General features: G+C 41.0%; 1 protein-coding gene across 1 annotated transcript; it reads left to right on the top strand.

Annotated features, from left to right (window-relative positions):
• The first annotated feature begins 309 nt into the window (after positions 1-309).
• Positions 310-15,741, top strand: LOC309566833 (keratin, type I cytoskeletal 19-like). The gene is made up of 8 exons (XM_082272150.1): positions 310-1,012; positions 1,865-1,947; positions 5,027-5,183; positions 5,539-5,700; positions 5,780-5,905; positions 12,049-12,269; positions 14,098-14,126; positions 15,469-15,741. The coding sequence occupies exons 1-8, from the start codon at positions 590-592 to the stop codon at positions 15,555-15,557; spliced, it is 1,290 nt and encodes a 429-aa protein (XP_082128276.1). The 5' UTR covers positions 310-589; the 3' UTR covers positions 15,558-15,741.
• The last annotated feature ends 483 nt before the right edge of the window (positions 15,742-16,224 follow it).

Below are 16,224 nucleotides of genomic sequence, written 5' to 3'. Positions count from 1 at the left end.
AGAAGTTTAAAATGCTATATCACTTGTCTTTACTGTGTCTCCAAAACAGATACATTTCAATCAAGTAAGACTTGGCAGATACTGTGAAAACCACTGAATGCTTACATTGTACTCTGCTCATTCTGTCATCACCCCTGTAACATATGCAAGAAAAATAGTTTTAAAAAAGTTATCTGTGACTCTTAATCTGCACATTGTGGTGCCTCTCATTCACTCAATGTGCAAGGTTATGTACACATGGCAGTGGAAATTCATATTTACTTTTTAACAGTGAAAGATGAACTTGATGCTAAGTTTGTGCCCTGAAGAAAAAAAAAAAACTTTGAGAGTGCAGTCTTTGTTCCCTGAGAAAAAAGGAGAATGAAACTCCGATATGCATCTGCAAGAGAGGAATCCAAGATAAGTACAGTTTGGAAAGGTATCACAGTGGCTTAGTTCCAAGTAGGAGGACACATCAAACAACTACACAACTTCACCATGGTAACATCAGTTGAGGAGAGAATATAGAGTGCCCAGGTGAACTCTTAGCACCAATTCCAACAGGTGACTTTCTATCAGTATACTGCTGCATCCATCCATCAGGACCACCATGAGTTATAGCTATGCACATAGCAGCTCTTCCAGGGCTGGAAGTGGCCTCTCATCTCGAATTTCTAGTGGTGTCTTTGGGTCATCAAGTGTGCATGGAGGTTATTCTGGCCCTGGTAGCTCTCACTCCACCTCTAGGATGGTATCTTCTGGATTTGGTGGTGGCTCCTCTTTCGGTGGTGCTGGCAGCTCTGGCTTTGGTGGCAGCCATGCAGATGGAGTTCTCTCTGGAAATGAAAAGTACGCTATGCAAAACCTCAATGACCGCCTGTCAAATTACTTAGACAAGGTGAAGTGCTTGGAAGAGGCCAATACAGAACTCGAGCAGAAGATCCATGACTGGTATGAGAAGCAAGGGTCAGTCACTGTGCGTGAGCAAAACTATACTCCCTACTGGACAACAATTGAAGATCTGCGTGAAAAGGTAACGGATCCTTCATAAGTGCTTGGGATAACTTTTATAACCAGTAAATGGACATTTTTCTTTCACTGGGTTTTTTCATAGTAGTTCACCTATCATTGCAAAGGTTGAAAATTGAGAAATACCTTCAACTTTTCCCTTAAGGAGGTAGAAGATAAAAATGGGCAAAAGCAGTTAATGACAATCTTCTGGCCAATGTTTGGTGGCTTGTAAATCCATTGGCCAATTATATGGCTACATTGATACAAAAGGAGGAGATTATAGGGGAAAATGCAGAGGTTGTAGCTATCCTGGGTTTGTTATTCCTCCACAGGATATCAATGTGGCTGTTTCCTGCTGTGAATACATCAGGACTCATCAGTGCAGTGACAATGCTCTGCTAAAGTACACTGTCACCTCCAGCTCATAGAATTTTCAGCAGGAATGCATTCATTGATTGATAAAATATACTTTAGACATGATTGATTTCCACTGTACTAACTTTTAACATTTTAAATAATATATATCTCTAGGTATTTTTTTTAAGATTTATCTCGTTGGTAAAAGCATTGAGTCTGTTTCTTCAAACTAGGTCCACGTTTTGGGACATAGGAGTTTGAGAGATAGGGGAATAGGTAGAGTTCTGTAGCCCAGCAGGAATTGCTGACAACCCTAATGAGGATTTCAAGCATTGTGTAGTCACCATGAGCATGAAATTAGGAACATATTGTGGCAGATCAGTACTTGAAAAGGATACAACATCGTGAAATGGGCATGTATTGAATATGTCTTGTTTTCTTTTTTTTCTTACTATGGTGTGAACTTTAAAATAATGTACGAGAATTCAAATCATGTAATTCATAATTGTTCTTACAGATTCTTGCTTCCACATCTGAGAACAATCAAATCACATTGGCAATTGACAATGCTCGCTTGGCCGCGGATGATTTTAAACTCAAGTAAGTTCATGGTCATTTTCTTAAAGGGGAAGTATAGTCTTTTTACAAGTTTTCAGCTTGATGTAAATAGTCTCTAATATCCATACATGGGAGCTAAAGAAAAATAAAAAACAGTTTCTGTATGTATTTTTTACTCATTATAGTCAGGTTCTGCTTTCTGCTTTGCAGTGCGTGCTACACAGTTGTTGGGTTCCTTCTAAAAAAGCCTATATTAGTCTATGAGTTAGCTCACTCAGTCATAACATAAGTGGCTGATAGCTTATCACCAGAGCTGTTAAAAAAAAAAAAAAAAAAAAGGAGGTGGATGCTGAGCCATTTAGAGCTACCGATAGAGACAAATTTACAAAAATACTCAAATACAAAAAACATGAAAACACAAGCTTGTAGAACCTTAACAAAATGGAAAGTAAATGAATAAAAGAGAAATCCAAATCGAATCAATATTTGATGTGACCACCTTTTGCCTTCAAAACATCATAATGTTGTGGGCTGGGCCTACTTACCCTGCAGATGGGGGTACCTTTTCTCGAGCTCACCAATGCCCGGGACCAGGCAGGTCGCAGACATGTGAAGATCAACATTAATGTGGAACCCTGGCTTAGAAGTGAGCTGTACACCTTGTCCAGCTGTGTAACAACATGCAAATTTCTCCTGTGAAAGACTCTATCCCATGCATACCTTGTCTTCCAGAATGTAACATTCACAGGGGGGGGGGGCACTGCTGAGCCTGTGTTCTGCTCCACCAGTCCATCATTCCTCTGCCACCTCACTCCCAGTGACAAAATGGGGTCCCGCTGTGCACTAAGACCTCATGTGTGCACTTGATTACCCTCCTACTCTCCCATACCTGTGGCTAGGTCTATGGGGTCTCCAAATGCATATAGGAAATCAACCGCTAGGGAGGGAGCCAAAGCACGGACCCCGCCGCTACTGGGGGATCTGTCACCCATGCCTGGTACTACTCTTTGAAGTCTGACTGCTATTACATTCCCACCAGTTCATGATTACCTGTAGCAACTACACACTTTCCGCCAACTCCTCTGTTGAGTTGGGGTGGCCTTTCTCTTCATCCTGTATGTGCTTACAAACCCTGTTTTTCTAGATACGCCATGTACCTCCATGCACCCCTTTTGTAATAACTGTACTTCAGGCATGAAACAATTGATCAGACTTTACTGGACATCTCAGCAATACAGTCCAACTGGTGCAGTAACAGTTATTTTCTGATTAGCTAAGCCAGGCTGCCTGGTGGATACCTTCCCCAAGGTGAGAGTCCATTATGTGGAACAGTCATGCAGACTTCCCTAGGGTGCACTCCATATGTTGCTGGTGGTTATATCTTCAGGCTTGGTTCCGCGACTCCTTCCTATGCGGGCCACTGCAGAGAGCCTGAGCAGAGCCTTCCCCCTATTTATTGACAGCACAGGGTAGAGAGCAAAGCCCAGAAATGCCCAGGAAAATGCCCAGGGACTGGCTTAACCCCTGTGCAGCCTATAGGATTATCAAACTCTCTTTACAGCCAACCTGAAAGCACCTGCTTACAAATTCTTCTAGGTATACTTGCACACAGTTTTTGAAGGAATTCGGAAGGTAGGTTGTTCCAGAGATCTTGGAGAACTAACCACAGATCTTCTGCGGATGTAGGCTGCCTGAAATCCTTCTGTCTCTTCATGTAGTCCCAGACAGACTCAATGATATTGAGATCAGGACTCTGTGGGGGCCAAACCATCACTTCCAGGACTCCTTATTCTTCTTTATGCTGAAGATAGTTCTTAAGGACATTGGCTAAATGCTTGGGTCATTGTCCAGTTGCAGAATTCATTTGTGGCCAATCACACGCCTTCCTGGTTGTATGGCCTGATGGATAAGTATCTGCCTGTATTTCTCAGCATTGAGGACACAATTGATCCTGACCAAATCTCCAACTCCATTTGTAGAAATGCAGCACCAAACTTGCAAGGAACCTCCACCATGCTTCGCTGCTGCCTGCAGAAACGTATTATTGTTCCACTACCCAGCCCTTCGGCGAACAAACTGCCTTCTGCTACAGCCAAATATTTTCAGTTTTGACTCATCAGCACTTAGAAGGGGAAGGAGCCAGGAGCACCAGCAGGGGACCCCAGAAGACAAGGATCAAGGCTGCTCTGTGCAAAACTATTGCACAGATAACTTAAGTATAGCATGTTTATTTAAAAAAATAAATAAAAAAGGTTTCATGTCACTTTAAAGTGCTGTTTATAGTATATATAGCTAAGGTGAATGTTTGAACGCCAATAATAAATATAACTTTTTTTTTTATATTTTGATAGGGCCATAAGGGGTTAGAATCACTGTTAGGTTGTCATTGCTGCCTGTGTCCCTCCTAGGCCCCTTTCACACTATCCATTTTTCTCAGCGGGGGATCGAGCCGCCGATCCCCTGCTGAGCAGGAGGATGACAGCTGTGTCTCCGCACTATGTGCGGAGACACAGCTGTCAGTTCCCCATGCATCTCTATGGGGAAAATCGGATGGGAAGGGACCGTCGGTCTGTTCTCATCCGATCCGATCCGCTGGACGGATGGAAAATAGGGTTTCCATCCGCCCAGACTTGACGGATCGGATCGGATGTCAGCGGACATGTCTCCTCTGACATCCGATCCCCCATAGAGATGCATGGGGGGACTGTTCAGATCTGCCAAAAAAACGGACAGGCGGATCTGAACGGTCTGCCCGTGTGAAAGGGGCCTTAGGGAGATTTAGTGATTCAGTATCTAATTGTCCTGATCACCAACATCAACAGGAAGTGAGAGCAAATCAAAAATTTTGAGTTACCACCAGAACAGGAGTAGAGGAGGGAATATTAGAGTGAAGACACTTGTTCCCATTACAGCTGTCTAGGAGGGGATTTCCCTCACATTAGTAAGATATCTCTTAATTTCCAGTTGTGTCTAAAAGACAGGAAGTGAAGGAAAGCTGCCTAATGGGATGCGAATGGAAATTCTATCCAAAATGAAAAAAATAGATGCTAGCATAAGAAAGAAACAAGGCTTACATCACATCAGGTTTTTACAATCTAACGCCAAATCTTGCTGTCTTCAGGTACGAGAATGAGCAACACTTGCGCATGGGAGTTGAAGCTGATATCCAGGGTTTGAGAAGGGTTTTGGATGAATTAACACTCTCCAGATCAGACCTGGAGTTGCAGATTGAGAATCTGAAGGAGGAGTTGGCCTACCTGAAGAAGAATCATGAGGAGGTAAGAATTTTTGAGTTTTGTAAATAGAAGGCAAATAACTGGTGTAGCAACTAGAATTGTGAATTGCACCTGGGCCCATGTACCATGGGGGCTTAACTCTAACTCTGATTGAATATTTGCCTTCATTATTACACCAGTGGTGGTAACATAATCATGGTGTGTTTTTCTCAGCTAGGAAAGGTTTTCAAGCTCACAAATGTATTTTACTACATTGTGTATACAGTATGGCAGAAATGTCACGAGGCCTTGGAAAAATAAGTAATACATTAACTGGAATTATTGTTTTTGAATTGTATCTACAGACCATATTCCAATATAAGTTTCGATTCATGTTTATGTTCTTCTCTATGTTCAGGAAATGAGTGATAAGGGCAAGCAGATGAGTGGAACAGTGAGCGTGGAGATGGACGCAGCTCCAGGATCTGACCTATGCAAGATCTTGAGTGACATGAGGGAGCAGTATGAATACATGGCTGAGAAAAACAGGAGGGATGCAGAGACATGGTTCTTATCCCAGGTATGGTCAGACCAAGGTGTATGGTTTCCTCATCCCCTTATTTATAGAATGTAACCGTATCTTGTTTTTCCATTTATAGAGTGAATCCCTGCAGAAGGAGGTTGTAACCAACACACAACAAGTCCATTCCACCAAAACCGAAGTCACAGAGTTGAGACGCACCATGCAGGGCTTGGAGATTGAGCTGCAGTCACAGCTCAGCATGGTGAGTCCACTTAAAGATAGAGATTTTGTCGCTAAAATCAAAGTATCCACCCGCCAGGTTGCCTAGCTGTCAAGATCTTGACATATGGGGCTACCTACAGATCAAACACTTTGTCAACTCGCTTCCAGTGAGTTAACCATCTCTGAAATCACTAACTCCACTTGAACAATTATGCTTGAACCAAACTGCATCCAGAGGCGTTCTCACAACTCTATAAATTAGACATATGCGGTTAGTCTCATTCCAAACTGAAATTCAAATAATTTTTTTGTTATTTGGAAATTCAGATGTATCCGAATTTCTGAATAACAACAGTAACGAATTTAAACAAATCCAAAATTTTGGAGCAAAATTTGAATTCAAATAGTTTTCTAATTGAATTCAAATAGTTTGCAAAAATAATTTGAATAGTTTTTGAATTCATATAGTATTCAAATTTGAATTGTTTTTGAATGAAAATCATTCTTTAATCAAATTTGAATTTGAATTTCTGAAGAGAATAAAATAGAATAGAAAGTAAAGGAAAATAATAGAATAGAAAAAAAAATAGGATTGGAAAATAAAGGGATAGAATAGAATAGAATGGAATAGAATAGAAAGAATATAACCCTCTTCTGAAATTCGAATCTCAAATAGAATAAATTCAAATTCAAATAAAATAGAAAAGAATAGAATAGATAATAAAATAAAATAAAAGAATAGAATAGAATAAAATGGAAAGAATATAACCATCTTCTGAAATTCCAATTTTAAATAAAAAAAAATAAAATTAGAATAAAATAGAAAAGTATAGAATAGAAAACAAAATAATAGACTAGAATAGGCATCAGAATAGAATAGAATAGAAGGAATATAACTGTTTTCCGAATTTCAAATTTCTAATAGAAAAAAATTTGAATTTTAATAGAATAGAAAATAATAGAATATAATAGAAAAGAATAGAATAGAAAATAAAAGAATAGAATAGAAAAAAAACAATAGAATATAATTGAATTGAAAAAATATGACCATCTTCCAAAATTCAAAAAAGTTGATTTCAAATGGAATTCGATTCAAATGCAATTCAAATGGAATTTGATTTAAATGCAATTCGAATCAATTCAATTTTTCCAAATTTAGAAAACTTGATTTGATTCTAATTTAAATAACCGAAACAAATTCCGAAAATGAATTGAACAAATTTAACTAAACACATGTAAATACTGAATCGAAACTAAACAAATCTAATTTTTTCATTCTGGACATGTCTACTATGGCACTTATAAACCAGATTTTTCTATCATCTTTTGGATAGGGAACTTAAAGAGGAGCTCCACCCTTACTATCAAAAGTGATAGTATTAAATCCAACATTTCTTCACTGTTTAAAAGTAAGAAAACACATACTTACCAGTCCATGGAGCCCAGTGTTGTCTTGCCTGTAGGGAAAGTTCTCCTTACACTGTTCCTCTACAGTGCCACCATCTTAAATTGAGATCTGATGCATATGTAGACATGGCTCAAGGATCTTTGCCAGGTCTACGGTTCCCCTGCACATGTCCATTTACCGCAGGCCCTGCTGGTAAACTGGCAGAGACCCCATGCTGTTTTGGGGCATGCCCAGGATTCTGCAAGCTTTCTCCTTGGATGCATGGTGTAGAAATCCCAGAAAACAGTTTGTGGGATGGGATGCATGCATAAAAACACAGTGAGGGATCCTAGAGTGACCTGTGGCATTCCTGTGCATGTTTGGGGTACAGATATATCATCTTCGCCTAGACGAGAATGAAGGGCCTGGACTTTTAGGAAAAAAAATTATTTACTTAAAAAAAAAAAAAAATATTGTGCAATAGGGAGAGGACAGAGGCAGGAGAGAGGAACAATAGAAAAGGGGTGAGGTCTGCTTTAAACAATTTACTGATACACAATGGATAAATATATTCGCTCTCACACACGTCCTCAATCTCCACCTGACTCCAAGAACTGGATTACAAATTCCTGATTCACTGCTACTACACCCCAGCCTTTTGGCTAAGATCAAATGTAGTATCTGTTCTTATCAGCTGTTAGGGAAGGAACCCTGACCCCCCTTGCCAGTTTGTGGGTCAATTAGTACTTCCCTGTAGTGATGTCGCGAACATAAAATTCGCTGTTCGCGAACGGCGAACGCGAACATCGGCGAATGTTCGCGAACCGGCGAACATTGTGAACCGCCATAGACTTTAATAGGCAGGCGAATTTTAAAACCCACAGGGACTCTTTCTGGCCACAATAGTAATGGAAAAGTTGTTTCAAGGGGACAAACACCTGGACTGTGGCATGCCGGAGAGGGATCACACAAAAAAAAGTTCTTAAAAATTGTAATTTTTTGATAGAGAGCCAATTATTGGAAAAATTAAAAAAAAAAATAAAAATAAAAAATTTCTTTGGATTTAGCATCTGGGGGGTCTAAAAAGTGTACCTGTGAAGTTTCAGCTCTGTAGCATGTCCGGAACCAGAAAAAAATACGAATTAGGGTTAGGGCTTAGGGGTTAGGGTTAGGGCTAGGGCTAGGGTTAGGTTTAGGGTTAGGGTTATTTTTATGGCTAGGCTTAGAGGGTTAGGGTTAAGGTTAGAGGGTTAGGGTTATGGTTAGAGGGTTAGGGTAAGGTTTAGTGTTAGGGGCTAGGGTTAGGGTTACGGTGAGATACTTAGGGTTAGAGTTAGTAGCCCTACCCCTACCCCTCTAACTCTAACCCTAAGCACTAAAAATAACCCTAACCCTAGCCCTGACCCTAACCCTAACCCTAACCCTAACCCTAGCCCTAACCCTGATTCTATTTTTTTTTCTGGTTCTGGACATGCTACAGAGCTGAAACTTCACAGGTACACTTTTTAGACCCCCCCCCCAGACAATAAATCCAAAGAATTTTTTTTTTTGTTAAGTTTTTTTTTTTTTCCAATAATTGGCTCTCTATCAAAAATGACAATTTTTAAGAACTTTTTTTTGTGTGATTTAGTGTCTAGGGGGTCTAAAAAGTGTACCTGTGAAGTTTCAGCTCTGTAGCATGTCCAGAACCAGAAAAAAAGATAATTTTTCAGTAGAGCAGGGATGGTGGGAACCCCTTTTACACCTATATGATCTTTTTTTCCTGGTTCTGGACATGCTGCAGAGCTGAAACTTCACAGGTACACTTTTTAGACCCCCCAGACAATAAATCCAAAGAATTTTTTTTTTTGTTAAGTTTTTTTTTTTTTTATTTTCAATAATTGGCTCTCTATCAAAAATGACAATTTTTAAGAACTTTTTTTGTGTGATTTAGTGTCTAGGGGGTCTAAAAAGTGTACCTGTGAAGTTTCAGCTCTGTAGCATGTCCAGAACCAGAAAAAAAAGATAATTTTTCAGTAGAACAGGGATGGTGGGAACCCCTTTTACACCTATATGATCTTTTTTTTCTGGTTCTGGACATGCTACAGAGCTGAAACTTCACAGGTACACTTTTTAGACCCCCTAGACACTAAATCACACAAAAAAAGTTCTTAAAAATTGTAATTGAGGGAGGTATGCTGATTGGCCTGGAATGTGTCTGCTGACTGTGATGTTCAGGGTCAAAGTTTGCCTCAATGATGATGTATAGGAGCGGCGAACGCGAACGTTCGAAGTTCGCCGGGAACCGTTCGCCGGCGAACTGTTCGGTACATCTCTACTTCCCTGATGTAATTAGGTGGGAACCTTGGGGGGAGGGGGGCCTTTTTTCCTCCTGGGTCGAATCTGGCCTTGTGCACAAGGCTTGTCCCCAGTTGTAGGCAAGGCTCTCCCTAATTCTGATGCCTTCCTGTGAATTGGTGAGGCACTGGTCTGGCTGAAGGCCGGGCTTTGAAGGCTGTGGTGTATGTGCAGCGCTAAAACAATAAGACAATAAAAACATCAATGGATAAATGAAGAGTCTATGAATGGCACACAGTAGTCTTGTAAAAAAGAGGAGAAAACAGTCCAATAAGAAATCCCAATGAAAGTGCTCAGTGCTGATCAGTAAACAGGACACAAGTGCTTGTTCAGTGCAATCCTTCACCAGAGGTGCTAGCCTCTCACCTGTAGGCTGTGAAAAGACAGCCTTAAAAGTACACTCCCAGCAATGTGAAAATCCTGACCAGGACAGCAATCACAGAGGGCATCTCTCCTTTTTGTTAAGGTGTTCACAACGATCCCCATGTAATAGAAAGGGGGCAGACCATAGTGCAATATGTTTCAAACACCACAATTCATTGATAAAACAAATGGACAGCCTCTTACTTCAAGGTAATGCAAAAACGAGCAGTACAGCAATCCAGCTGGTCTCCAGACAGAGCGGAACGCTCTGCTGACAGGGGCTACGAGTGACGTCACGATCTCCTCTCCCTTGCGCACGCGTATCGTCCGTGGGCGGGACTTCCTCAGCGTCAGATACCCCTGGCTAATCTTCAGTAATTTAGAGCAATATAAATGTATCATGTCTCTCGTAACCCCATCTCACATTTCGAACCCTTGAGATTGCTCCATCTTTGACCCATGTCACCCACCTAAAATGTAAAAGCTAGGGACTAGCCCTTAGTTCCTTATATTAAACATTTTCATTCAATTTATGTACAAAAGCTCTCTATGCACTGAAATACAGTACCTGGTGATCCTGCCAGTCCCTTACTTATACAGGGCTAAATAGTAGTTAAATAAGCCAAGGTCTTAAGCACTACAGACGATTTACAGTTGCCTTTGACTCAGTTTTTGATCTCAGCGCACTTTCAGTGTCACATACACCCATACGCACCATCTCCTCCTCTCCTCTTTCTATTGGGGTACCCCAAGGCTTGGTCCTTGGGCCCCTCCTATTTTCTCTCTATACCTCTTCCCTGGGACAGTTGATCTACCTCTCCACTTCTCAACCCACCCCCTCAATCTCCTCACGTGTGACAAACTTACTGGGTGACATATCAGTATGGATGTCACATCACTTTTTCAAATTTAATCTTTCCAAAACTGCGCTTGTAATATTTCTTCCTCCCCTATCCCCTCCCCATGACTTTACTTTTAAGTTCAACAGCACAACCATTGGTCCCTCCACACATGCCAAGGTGCTGGGTGTAATCCTAGACTCTGACCTCTCCTTCAGCCCCCACATTCAATCACTGGCTACATCTTGCCACCTTAACCTCTGCAACATTTCCAGAATTGGCACTTTCCTGACTAACGTTACCACAAAACAACTTATTCACTCCTTGGTTTTTTACCGTCTAATGCAACTCCCTTCTCACTGGCCTACCCTTAAACAGGCTATCCCCCCTTCAGTATATTAAGCATGCCACTGCTAGACCTCCTGCTCTCTAGCTTCCTTGTTACCTCCTCCCATGCTCGCCTCCAGAAGCCTCTCCCATCCTCTGGAACTCCCTGCCCCAGTATGTCCAGTCAGCCCCTAACCTGTCTGCTGTTTGGCAATCCCTGAAAACTAATTTATCCAGGGAAACCTATCCCACCTCCACCTAAGAACTGTACCCGAGCCACCTTCCTCAGATCACCCCCCACAGCTATTACCTTTTGTTCCACCTCCCCCTCCCTTTAGATTGTAAGCCCCACAATCAGGGCCCTCCTATTCATTATGATTTGAGTTGTATTGTAATTGTACTATCCCCCCTCTACATTGTAAAGCGCTGTGCAAACTGTTGGTGCTATATAAATCCTGGAAAATAATATTAAGAATAATAATTACTGATGACAATGGTGTAGCTAAAGAACTATAGGCCCCAGTGCAAATTTTGGACTCCGACCCCCCATACTGGGCTTTTACACATACTGGTTCCATGAAAATACATTCATAGAGTGTACCAAGCAACTGCTCCAGGTGGCACCACCCTTCTGCCCTTTATTAACTTGACTTACCTTAAAGCTGACCTCCAGTGAGCAGTAGCCTATTATTTTCATTCTGGCTCTACAACCAGGGGGATTGTAGAGTAGAATATTACTTACATTATTCCTTGTCCCAACTATAATTGCACAAGACTCTCTGGCCATGGCTGGAAGAGTGGTGACTATAACCATGGGAACCTGCATAATAAAGAGTAAACATCCAAAGAATTTAAGCATGACTGCATATCAGACAGATGCAAAATAAATTTCTGTCAACAATTCCTAATTATATCCCTTTATCTCTTTAGAGAGCAGGACTGGAGTCTTCCATTTCTGAAACGGAGGGCCGCTACGCTGCTCAGCTCCACCATGTCCAATCTGTCATTGGCACCCTTGAAGAACAGCTGACCAATTTGCGATCTGACCTGGAACGTCAGAATATGGAGTACAAAACACTTCTCGACATCAAGGCTCACCTGGAGGCAGAGATTGCCACATACCGTAAATTGCTGGAGGAACACGATCACAGGTAAATAAAAAGTCCTACAAAGATCTGCTGTAATATGTCAGTTTTGTTGGTGTAAATTGTAAACAGGTCAAAATGGAGATGGGCATCATAATGACACTTTTTTACCAATGCTCCAATTAGGCTTATTTAGGCCTTACTCTATAGTTGTATTGTGTTGTGTATTGTGTCACTTTCCATGTTGGGTGACCAGTATAAGCAACCTAGTAAAGTACCAAAAAAAGTCCAATCAGTGGATATTTTTAAACAATGAAAGCCATATTACACTTGGCATTTTGCAAAAACTCACCAGTGATAGAACTGCTAAAAACTGTAGAGAAAATGCTTTTATGTGTTACTCCCCCATTGGTCGGTTGAGTTTAACATTAAACCCTCACTGATGGAAATACAAGTGTATTCGCCAAGTAGGGAGTGGCGTCTCGGTCACCCAGCCAGTGAGAAAATAAGTGAGTATCTCTCCACCCTGTTTAGCCCAGTATAATAATACTGCCGCTGGTGCAACATGACATGACTCTTTTGATGTGACCCTAGTTTTGAAAAATCATCCCTTGTTAAAATAAAATACCAGTCACTAGCTGGGGCATGAGAATAGAGGTACACAAAAGTCTAAAAAACAAAGCTCAGCAAATACACTATATTGTCGAAAGTATTGTGACGCGTGCATTTACACGCACATGAACTTTATTGGCATTCCAGTCTTAGTCCGTAGGATTCAATATTAAGTTGGCCCACCCTTTGCAGCTAAAACAGCTTCAACTCTTCTGAGAAGGCTGTCCACAAGGTTAAGGAGTGTGTCTATGGGAATGTTTGAGCATTCTTTCAGAAGCGCATTTGTGAAGTCAGGCTCTGATGGTGAAAGAGAAGGCCTGGCTCGCAGTCTCCACTCTCATCCATGTCTTTATGGACCTTGCTTTGTGCACTGCTGTGCAGTCATGTTGGAACAGGAAAGGGCCATCCCCAAACTGTTCCTACAAAGTTGGGAGCATGAAATTGTCCAAAATGTCTTGGTATGCTGACGCCTTAAGTGTTCCCTTCACTGGAACTAAGGGACCAAGCCCAACCCCTGAAAAACTGCCCCACACTAAAATCCTCCCTTCACAAAATGATTTGAACCAGTGCACAAAGCAAGGTTCATAAAGACATGAATGAGCGAGTTTGGGGTGGAGAAACTTGACTGGCCTGCACAGAATCCTGAGATTACGAGCCAGGCTCTCTCATCCAACATCAGTGCCTTACCTCACAAATGCGGTTCTGGAAGAATGGTCAAACATTCCCAAAGACACACACCTAAACCTTGTGCACAGCCTTCCCAGAAGAGTTGAAGCTGTTATAGCCGCAAAGGGTGGGCTAACTCAATAATGAACTCTATGGACTAAGGCTGGGATGCTATTAAAGTTTATCTGCGTGTAAAGGTAGGTGTCCAAATACTTTTGACAACATAGTGTATATCTACGTGTGTCATACTTGAAAAGACAGTAATAATTGCTGCAAAGGAGACCCAGGATATGAACCAGGGCTCATGCTCTGGGTGTCAGGGTCTAGCAAAGCTAATGGTCATGGGTTGTTATGCTCTCTTTGGCTGTTTTTGTAATTTTAAGCTAGTTGAAAGTGGTTGAACTACCTGAAAATGTTTGTCTATATGCCTAGCCTAAGGGTGGTCATACATAGGCTGGTGATTGTATGTGATGGGTTCAATTCAAGCATCACTTTTGGCTACTGGTTCAGGACTACGGTCTGTAACTTTACTGGTGCCACAAATAAACTCCTTAATAACATAAAATAGATTTGTTTGAAAGCTTCAACCACTAACTGTTCTTTTTTCATTCCACAGCATTGGAGCTTCTCATAAGGAGAGTTCAGGTAACTGACAGTAGTAATCTTTAAACTGAAATTCTGAAATGTAGCTGCAGGCTTATTTTAATTTAACCAGAAATACACAGCGGTGGCAGCTGTAAGTACAACTGTGCTAAAAAAATCAGGTCACTGAGAGTTCTACATTTTTTCCTGAAATGCCTCTGTATACAGTGTATGAAAAGGGAAAAAAAGAAGCTTTGCTCTTCAAGTTGAATTATCATATACATGCTAAAAGTGGCATATCAAAATATCACATAATAAATCTCATAATGCAGATTTAGCATTTTGCAGTCTGACAAGGCTTTTTTTATGTTACAGGAACATTGCTGTACTTAAAAACATGTTTTAATATTTTTAAACAGCTTGGTTTCCCTACCTACACATATAAGTCCAGGGACACAGGCTAATACTGTATGACCATGGCTGGAGGTTAGCCAGTAGAAAGCTGGACTGTAAAATGATCCTATGGTACCATAGGTTTTTGATTCCAAGCTCTTTGGGAACAGGATCCCTAATAAGGGCAAGAGGTTTGCACATCACCCCCACCCTCCCACCTTTCCCTACGTTGACACCTTCCATGCTGAAAGCTCTAAAGGTGCTTAAAAGCCTATTATTACTACAGATACTAGAGTGGTACTCCTTTTTTTAATGTAATTTCCAAAACAACCAACCCCCCCTGAAAAAAAGCTATGGGGCAGGTATCAACTCGCCAGGAAACTGTATTTTCACTACCCATACCAAATACCATGTGTGCTGAGCCAGTATCTCAGCGGGTTGGCGGTTAAGAATTAATAGGTTAAGATCCTTTGAAGTTAGTCATCCTATTCAGCGTTCCATAACTTATAAGGTCTGCACCATGGAAAAAAAAAAACTTTCCATGATGCAAAAATAGCCTTCCTTTTTCTATATAAGCTGTGATCTTGGTATGATCAGAGTTAGATTTTTCAAATTCTCAATAGGCTGCATAGACCATAGCCAAGGGAACAATGGCTTCCAGGTGCATCAGCTATTCAACACCTATCATAGTGTGGGCAATAAGCTGTTGTGGGTAGGTAGGTAGGTGGGTAGGTAAGTAGGTGAGTGATGGGGAGTGGTGGTTCTGGCCCAGATGAAGATATTGGTGATCATCTAAGATGGATGGAATTTGCAAATGAACCCTTGTTTGGCCATGGTGCCCTAGAAAGCTGGCCCAGGAGAGAAAATGACTGAATCTAGCCCAGGGTACAATGTAGAGGGGGATAATCAAGCTTTTTTCAATTAGAACTTATTTATACACCTAAATACTCCCTATATTATACAAATCCTGGGATTTGTCCCATCATGAATCTTTATTTTCTTGCCTTACTAGGGCCAAGTACGACCACTACTACTACTACTACTACTACAAAGGTCCACACTGATGTGAAAGCAGAGACTCCTTCAGCTGACAAGAAGTGAACAAAGATAATATAACATCTGCTTCTGCACGTGCATGAGCCTTGTCTTATGATCAGCTACTCAGAAGAGCCCCCGCAGCAAAAAAACAATATCAGTTATGCAGTTTCTTGATTTTTTTTTATTACATTCACCAGCTCTAAATTACAAAGATATACTCAATAAAGAATCATGCACCATTTTCAAAGCTCTCTATATGTGTTTTCCTGTTACAGATCAGAGCTGATCATTATGCAGATTGAGATCCAAAGAATTGTTTTTTAACTCTTGGGGTTTAAAATATGCAACTTTTGTTTTTAAAACCACCTCATCTGGATATTAAAAGCAATGATAGAACTCAAACTTGGGGTTCATATTTATACCACAATTTGGGGACCTGACCTAACAAGGTTGATGACCACTGCAGACCCGACGCTCAGCTGAATAAAGATGGTAAAAAATTGTCAAAAACATCCAACAATTTGTGTACACATGGTTCCACAAAAGTGATTGCACAAATTCTTTTACATTGGGCGGAACTGGTTTTAGTGTGACCTGTGCCATTTTGATTTTTCCTAATCCATACCTGTTGGGGGGAATACAAATATTTAAATGCCAGCTGTCAGTGCACACCACCAACCTTAGCATTTGCCATCTCAGAGTCACTGGTAGAAAACATATCAGCACTTGT

Source organism: Pelophylax lessonae, assembly GCF_965119305.1.
Source record: "Pelophylax lessonae genome assembly, chromosome: 11".
In the NCBI taxonomy this organism is placed as follows: Eukaryota; Metazoa; Chordata; class Amphibia; order Anura; family Ranidae; genus Pelophylax; species Pelophylax lessonae.
This window is presented reverse-complemented; position numbering and strand designations above follow the sequence as displayed.